Source organism: Physella acuta, unplaced genomic scaffold, assembly GCF_028476545.2.
Source record: "Physella acuta isolate Inbredline_101_S28 unplaced genomic scaffold, ASM2847654v3 ptg000091l, whole genome shotgun sequence".
Classification (NCBI taxonomy): Eukaryota; Metazoa; Mollusca; class Gastropoda; family Physidae; genus Physella; species Physella acuta.
The window spans coordinates 389,184-398,707 of NW_026731611.1; the positions used below are offsets into that span (position 1 = coordinate 389,184).

At 41.4% G+C, this 9,524-nt stretch overlaps 1 protein-coding gene across 1 annotated transcript in view; it reads right to left on the bottom strand.

Moving 5' to 3' along the window:
- The window catches only part of LOC131928653 (protein disulfide-isomerase TMX3), a 61,787-nt gene that overhangs the window by 6,952 nt on the left and 45,311 nt on the right, over positions 1 to 9,524 (bottom strand). The window contains exon 10 of the mRNA XM_059284731.1: positions 240 to 293. Coding sequence (XP_059140714.1) covers positions 240 to 293 — 54 coding nt within the window. The remainder of the gene's footprint in view (positions 1 to 239; positions 294 to 9,524) is intronic.

Here is a 9,524-nt window from a genome sequence, read left to right on the forward strand (position 1 = left end):
ACAGTGGAATGTTGGACAAGTACAGTGGAATGTTGGACAAGTACAGTGTAATGTTTGACAAGTGCAGTTGAATGTTAGACAAGTACAGTGGAATGTTGGACAAGTACAGTGGAATGTTGGACAAGTGCAGTAGAATGTTGGACAAGATGCCTGACACACCAACACGCCTGCGCAGGTCACCGTGCCTTTCATACATCAAGTTAAGCCCAGTTAAACAAGAAAGACATGTGTAGACAAACCTGTGGAACTTGTCCTTCTGTCCAAAGGCCAACTCTTTCATTATGCTGTACAACCTGAAATGACACAACGGAAATGACGGCGTTAGTTGTGATGAACGTGTCGTGTGACAACAGCCTAATGTCACCGTGCAAAAAACCAGCACTCGACCTAGCCAGCAACACAAGCAGGAAGTTTGGCCAGCACCAGATAGACGGAACCATTAATGTTGTCACATTCAGGAGCTGGTTGTTCTAATAGATGACCCTAGGTCACCTCGAGATTTCGCTACCAACTATCAAAGTAAAACGAAAGTCGTGTTAGAACATTGTTCTAAACATCAGTGTCGGCCATTTGTTTCAAGGGAATGTGTTAGTGTCAACAAAAACAAAAGATAATACGACTACCTCGTGTTGTCCTGTGGTAGTTAGACTACCTTCAGCCATGCTGTGTAGCACAAATCATGACGCCCTGTGAAGCAACGTTCGTGAAGAAAACGCGACAAAAATGTGAAGCACGCCTGGCCTGACTTTCGTTACGTGAACCCCCCCCCCCCCCCCTTCCCATCCCCTCTGCACACATGCACACATGTAAGTTACGTGCATTCATTATCTAATATTTTGAAAACATGGTAATTTAAAGAGGTGTAGAATCGCATGCTTGCAAACATGTTGATAAGGTTGGGTGGGGGCTTGCTGTCAGGTGAGGGGAGAAAACCGCCAACAAAAACTGTGCTAGTCTGGTTCAAATAAAATGTTATCTAATTCTTTATACAGACCATTTAAATGAATCGAAGTTCATTATGTTGTGTTTAAAATGAAATCAGACAATAAAAATATAATAAAAAGACATGAACTGTATACCCAGGCCTATGCTTCACTGCATCAAATACTTTTATTTCTCAGCACATAAAGTCAAGTGTTGCCAACTCTGGGTGGTCCATTAAAACTAGCAGCCAGCCACATTAGCAGCTCGCTACACCACTGGCTGGCTTACATCGATTCCCTGCACAGATGACAACTATTCTAGATAGCTAGCTACCCTACAATCACGTGTCCAGGTACCCAACAATAATTTAAGGTATCCAGGTACCCAACAATAATTTAAGGTATCCAGGTACCCAACAATAATTTAAGGTATCCAGGTAGCAACAATAATTTAAGGTATCCCAGTACCCAACAATAATTTAAGGTATCACGGTACCCAACAATAATTTAAGGTATCCAGGTACCTAACAATAATTTAAGGTATCCCGGTACCCAACAATAATTTAAGGTATCCAGGTAGCAACAATAATTTAAGGTATCACGGTACCCAACAATAATTTAAGGTATCCAGGTACCTAACAATAATTTAAGGTATCCCGGTACCCAACAATAATTTAAGGTATCCAGGTGCCAACAATAATTTAAGGTATCCAGGTACCGACAATAATTTAAGGTATCCAGGTACCTAACAATAATTTAAGGTATCCAGGTACCTAACAATAATTTAAGGTATCCAGGTACCTAACAATAATTTAAGGTATCCCGGTACCCAACAATAATTTAAGGTATCCAGGTACCAACAATAATTTAAGGTATCCAGGTACCTAACAATAATTTAAGGTATCCCGGTACCCAACAATAATTTAAGGTATCCAGGTACCAACAATAATTTAAGGTATCCCGGTACCCAACTGTAGTGGACAGTCCTCAAATATTTACCAATAAAATAAAAGACTAAGATTCAGTCGGGGGGGGGGTTGTACCCACCAATGTACTGGGTTACCCACTAGTCCAGTAGCAGATGCCGACAAATATCTGGTGATGGCGTGTAACAGAGCCTGCTCCCTGTCGCCTGCTGCGCCGAGGTACCGGGGCCAAAAGCTCCCCGTGATAGTCTAGCAATTTCAAGCCGTCAGGTGAGAATGACTTGCTACGCAAAGGTCAACAGTATCGGGTGCCATGTTTTCTCCGTAGTTACATTTCATCAGAGTGGCAAGCTGGCAAGTTAGTTCTCCCGCCGCGGGCTGCACATTGTTGCTGGGGTAAGGCTGGGTGGGACAGGATTATACAACTAGTTCGTAAGGGGGGATTACTGTGGTAGGAGCAATCAGGCACATCCACTTTTTTTTTTCTGTGACTTTTTTCCCTAGCAAAAACTGACTTTTTTTCTGTTTTTTTTTTCCCTGTGACTTTTTTCCGTTCACCACGGAGCATAAGGGACTTATTTTAATCGGGCAAAAACAATGAATGCAGATTTATCAAAATTTCAGCGTTCTATGCGTAATCGAGGCGGAAAAAACTGGGCTTTGCAATTCTGTCCGTATGTCTGTGTGTGTCTGTGAACACGATTACTTGAGTACTGTTACAGCTAGGTTGATAAATTTCATATACAAGTATTATATCAAATTTGTAGTTCTGTACCAACTTTTTAGCGATTTCCGGTAACCGGAAGTGGAACTTATTCTACTTTTGGTGTTTCAAAGCCTATAACTTGACTACTTTTACAGATAGATGAACGAAATTTCAAATATAAGTAAAATACCTGATTCTCGGCCTATTGTCAAATTTTGAGTAATTTCCGTCGACCGGGAGTAGAAATGTACGTTATTTCCGATTTCTCAAAAAACGCATGTGAATTTATAAAGTACTAATAAAATTCAGCATTATTATACACAGCTTATTTGGTGAGCAATACTTTTTTTCTACGAGGCTTTTATTCTATTTTAAAAGGTTTAAGTAATTAAAAATGGATTAAAAATCATATCTATATCCCGAGTTGCCATCCCCCGTAGTGTTCTATAAGAATATTCGAGAAAGATTTATTTCACATGGAATCGAAAAATGGCTTTTTTTTTTTGTCGACACATTGAGATTTAGAATACGGCACGTAAATTCCTAAGTTACACTACAACAAACACCTTCACAGCCAGACCTTCAGAGAGACGTTAGACAGCAGGTGCAAGTTGTAGGAAATATTTTTGTCATCACCCAGCTGGCGGTGGAGTTACTTGGACGTGGTTACGTCAGGGCAGAGAGCGTCGACCGTCTCGACAATGTTTCCGGTAGGGCCAGCAACTCTGGTGAAGCAGTTCAGACAGCAGGGCTCAGGGTTGGGAGACAAACTCACGGTAAAGTTGATGAAAACACGAAAACTAAAATTCTACCAAAACCATTGATCATCACTGAGTCCACTCGGTTCTAATTGAAATCTGGCATCATGTGGCGGTTTTTATGTGGTTTTATGTGGGCGCATTGTGAGGCTCTTTAGGCTCATGAGAATTTTATCGTCACCCTAAGAAACATCTACTCCCTATATGACATAACCTACACAACCCTGCACACACACACACACACCCCAGCACACACACACACACACAACCACACACTACGGGCTATACTATTTCATGTCATTTGCAAGTTGACAGCTTGCTAAGAACAAAAAAAAAAATGCCATGACTGTCAAACACCAATCTAAAACAAGGTATCAACACGAGACTGACATAACTTTAAGATGAATGAAGCCACACATTATTTTAATAGTCTTATCATAGACATTCTTATAAGCGACACAATCTGGGCTCTCAAGTCTCTAGAACACGCACTTACTCTCGTCTAGGTATGACTACCTCTGTGTAAACTTTCTATCACTACCTCTGTGTAAACTTTCTATCACTACCTCTGTGTAAACTTTCTATCACTACCTCTGTGTAAACTTTCTATCATTACCTCTGTGTAAACTTTCTATCACTACCTCTGTGTAAACTTACTATCACTACCTCTGAGTAAACTTACTATCACTACCTCTGTGTAAACTTACTATCACTACCTCTGTGTAATCTTTCTATCACTATCTCTGTGTAAAATTACTATCACTACCTCTGTGTAAACTTTCTATGACTACCTCTGTGTAAACTTTATATCACTACCTCTGTGTAAACTTTCTATGACTACCTCTGTGTAAACTTACTATCACTACCTCTGTGTAAACTTTCTATGACTACCTCTGTGTAAACTTACTATCACTATCTCTGTGTAAACTTAATATCACTACCTCTGTGTAAACTTACTATCACTACCTCTGTGTAAACTTTCTATCACTACCTCTGTAAACTTACTATCACTACCTCTGTGTAAGCTCTCTTTCACTACCTCTGTGTAAACTTACTATCACTACCTCTGTGTATAACCAGATATAACTACCTGTATAAACGTTCATTCTGTGTACAACATTTGTTTATCAATGACTAAAACGTTACTTCTGTAAAAAAAAAAAAAACAAGTCTTAACATGGACGGCGTAGAATGTGCTAGCATATTTAGCACGGCAACACACCACATGTGATCTGCTCATTTCCGCTCGGTAACATTTGTACTAGCTAACGTAATGAGCCGAATAGACAGGGCAATCGTCAGTTAAGGATTGGCTGCTTGGAATGTGCTTTATGGGCGGTGATTGAGTAGTTTGTTACTATGGTAACCCAGACCTAATGTAAAGGGGAGATCAAGGCCATAGTCTAAAAATATTTGTATGAAATAAGACAATAAGTTAGACTAATGATGTTTGTATGAAATAAGACAAAGTTTAGACTAAAGATGTTTGTATGAAATAAGACAATAAGTTAGACTAAAGATGTTTGTATGAAATAAGACAATAAGTTAGACTAAAGATGTTTGTATGAAATAAGACAATAAGTTAGACTAAAGATGTTTGTATGAAATAAGACAATAAGTTAGACTAAAGATGTTTGTATGAAATAAGACAATAAGTTAGACTAAAGATGTTTGTATGAAATAAGACAATAAGTTAGACTAAAGTTGTTTGTATGAAATAAGACAATAAGTTAGACTAAAGATGTTTGTATGAAATAAGACAAAGTTTAGACTAACACACATGTTAATCCCATATCCTAAAATCTATGGCAGGGGCACAGATAGGCTCTAGGACACAATTTGAGAGAAGCCACATCCTTGAAGATTATTAATATCCACACTATGCGTTTGATAATCGCAGCATATGCGGGCACAGGAATAGAATTGCTTCAGGCGGGAGAGATAAGCAGAGATAGAAATGTTGGAGAATTCTACATCAACAACCGTTCGAATTAGAAATGCAAATATTTGACAATTTCTCTGTGACACACACACAGAGAATGGTAAATCTCCACTCAGCCACCACAAGAAAATATATCAGTGTCAAAAACAAAACAAAATGTACAGGGAAATGCAGGAAATGACAAAAAATTGCATAGAAAAATAGCTAATAGACCCGATAAAAACAAAACAAAAAATCTTTAAAAAAAGAATTTCAGTTTTGAAATTCTCATTTGAAAAATCTCTTTCCAGACATTCTGTTTCAACAAAGTTTGGCGGTGGTTAAGATATATAAAGGTTTGGGGTCGTTTATAAATGACGTCACACTCGTAGGGGGGAGGGGGGTCCTTAATTTTGTGACATTGTGTGATGAGGGGGAGGGGGGATTTCAGATGGTGCGACGTCACACTTTTGCATTATAAAAAAGCAATGTTAGAAAACGAACTTTAGACGTTATTTCGCGTTTTAGAAAACTGTTTTAATAAATTGTAATAGGAATTGATTAAAATACTCTATTTTGACAGAGTTCAGACAAGGTTTTAGAAACATATCGATGTTTAAAAAAAAACTCAACTGCAATTTTGAGGGGGGGGGGGGGTTGTAGGTTGAGGTGTGACGTCATTTTAGGGGGTCGGGCTTTTTGTGACGACGTGTGACGGAGGGGAGGGGGAGGTAAAAATCGTTAAAAAAGCGTGACGTCATTTATGGATGACCCCTTGTTAAAATATATATCGGTGGTGATATATGACGTGTATGCCATTGCGACACATCAGCTGGTAGATACAATATTAAATTTAAAGGTTCTTTGCTATGAAGGGGTACCCACAAAGGTGACCGACCACGATGGAGGGTACCCACAAAAGTGACTGACCACCATGGAGCCCTATGGAGGGTATCCACTACGGAGAGGTACTCCCTAAGGAAGATACCCACTACAGGGTTGGTGCACCAGTCGGTCAAGAGATCGTAAGACACGCAAGCAGACACGTCTGACCGTAAGACACGTCTGACCGTAAGACACGTCTGACTATAAGACACGCAAGCAGACACGTCTGACCGCAAGCAGACACGTCTGACCGTAAGACACGTCTGACCGTAAGACACACAAGCAGACACGTCTGACCGTAAGCAGACACGTCTGATCGTAAGCAGACACGTCTGACCGTAAGACACACAAGCAGACACGTCTGACCGCAAGCAGACACGTCTGACCGTAAGACACGTCTGACCGTAAGACACACAAGCAGACACGTCTGACCGTAAGCAGACACGTCTGACCGCAAGCAGACACGTCTGACCGTAAGACACGTCTGACCGTAAGACACGTCTGACCGTAAGACACACAAGCAGACACGTCTGACCGTAAGACACACAAGCAGACACGTCTGACCGTAAGACACGTCTGACCGTAAGACACGTCTGACCGTAAGACACGTCTGACCGTAAGACACGTCTGACCGTAAGACACACAACCAGACGCGTTTGACCGTAAGACACACAAGCAGACACGTCTGACCGTAAGACACACAAGCAGACACGTCTGACCGTAAGACACACAAGCAGACACGTCTGACCGTAAGACACACAAGCAGACACGTCTGACCGTAAGACACGCAAGCAGACACGTCTGACCGTAAGACACACAAGCAGACACGTCTGACCGTAAGACACACAAGCAGACACGTCTGACCGTAAGACACGCAAGCAGACACGTCTGACCGTAAGACACGCAAGCAGACACGTCTGACTGTAAGACACGTCTGGCCGTAAGACACAAGCAGACACGTCTGACTGTAAGACACGTCTGGCCGTAAGACACGCAAGCAGACACGTCTGGCCGTAAGATATCAGTTTTTCACTCCCATCCACAGCAAAGTGCAGATCCGTTTAAAATAATCCAAGACATCTGGTTTAGAGACGATGCGCATGTTTATAAATATGTGTTAGCATACCGTGGCTGGGTCATCTAATGAAGCATACACCGCCACCCTACCCCCAGCATACACCGCCACCCTAACACACCCCAGCATGGACTGACTGGGTCATCTAAATGAAGGATACACCGCCACCCTACCCCCAGCATGGACTGACTGGGTCATCTAAATGAAGGATACACCGCCACCCTACCCCCAGCATGGACTGACTGGGTCATCTAATGAAGGATACACCGCCACCCTACCCCCAGCATACACCGCCACCCTACCCCCAGCATACACCGCCACCCTAACACACCCCAGCATGGACTGACTGGGTCATCTAATGAAGGATACAACGCCACCCTACCCCCAACCTAACCATAAGCTTAATTTCTATGTTATTACTGATACAACGCTAAACTTGACCACAACACTGATAGTGGGGATGTAAGGGGATGTGCTAAACATATGGGAAAATGGGGGGGGGGGGATAGTACATGATTGGGAGGTGGGGAGTGTGTGTAGAGTGTAAATGATATGGTTGTGTTAGGTATGTGTATAGGATAGAATATAGCTCTGTGTGTGTGTGTGGTGGGTGGTTGTGTGGAGTGAGTGTGTGGCGTGGGCAGCCAACGTAAGGGTCGGTAATACCAGCTGACACATCAAGCTCACGATGATGTGGCGACCCTTCCCTCCCTTCATTACAACTAGCCCACGCGCTTTAATAAAGATAGATGTGGAATTCTCGACAGTCCGGAATGTAAATTATGGAGGGGGAGTCAGGTAATCTTCTTTCAGCCAGAGCATTAAATATTTATTACAAGATTGCAGCAATTGTTTTATTTCCGTCACATTTGAAAAGGTTATGAGGCGGGGTTGTTCGTTCTACAGTTGTGTGGATGTTGCTAGGGTGACTCCATCAATTTTGATCATCTTTGTTAACTTTGGTCTAATGTGGTTTCGTGTATCTAGGTTATATTTTAGTTTGTTAAAGTCTTGATATGTGAAATTTGGTTTAGGTTTTAAGTTACGTTTGGTGTAGTTTGGTTATAGTGAGCTAAGTAAACCTTAAATATAATGAATAAGGTAAAGTTTAGATAAATTTTTATTTAATTTTAGTTTGGTCATAGTTTATTAAAGGCTTGATAGATAAGTGGAAAAAAAAATGTGTATAACTAAGCTACCAGCTGCTATACGGGAGAACAGAACATATATCATTTTACAATCTCAAGGTCGGTGTTAAAAACAGTTTTCCCAGTAGAAAGAATTTCTATCTTCAAGACAGCAATCTATTCCGCCCCCAATCCAATTTCTAGACTATTAAAACAAGCCGAAGGGAAAAAACTGATTCACTGAGGAAAAACGTAACATCACTGTGGTTAATACATCGACCAATGGGCTATTCCAAGACTGGAGCAACGTTAGACTATCGAGACCATGATCCAATAAACTTTGGTATGTGTGCAGGCGCAAATATCAGACAAGAAAAAAAACTGCAGCAATAGTGAAACTTGTGAGGGAGAAATAGAATAATCCGTTCATAGTCTCTTTGTAGTTTCGGGACATGTGGTGGGGGCGGGACGGGGGAGGGGGCTGCACTGAAACGAACCTATAAAAAAGGTTCTTGCCGGATGAGCCAGGTAATCGCATGTATGATGTCACGTGACGCGTCAATTAGCCGAGGAATCCGAGCCTTGACTAACGCTGGTACCGCGGCAGTAGAAGAAAGGTAAACACCCAACGTTTCTCAGCCAAGCGCCAAATTCCACGTCTGATAACCCCGGCTCTAATCAACTGACTGCTGCACCACTCTACTGGTTTACTGTCCTCACACTGCCGTCACTGCTGCACCCGATGACCTAGGCTCGTCAATAATCATTTGATCATGACGACAAACTATTTCAGTTGGTCTTTAATACGTCACCAAAAATCAGACGAACACGTTTTCGTCATTTAGTCTTTGAAAATATGTTTTCTAAGTAGAGATCAAGTACCCCTCAAATCAATTAACCCCCCCCCCCCAAAAAAAAAAACCCAAACAGCACTAGAATATTAACCTATTGTCGATTATTGATATATCCTAAAACTAATCTAAATACGGGTAAGCATATTTTTGAGGATAAGATTCTGGAACAAATCATATTCAGCATTTGGCTCATTTATCTGTTTAGTATGCCATCGAAGGCCCAGACATGGTTTCTCACTGTACCGATAGTATGTGTAGTAATGTTTTCAACAGCAGTTAACATGGGTAAAGCGAGGGGATGGGTAATGGCGGGGATAATGTCCTAAACGATTGTAAGGAGAAAAAAAAA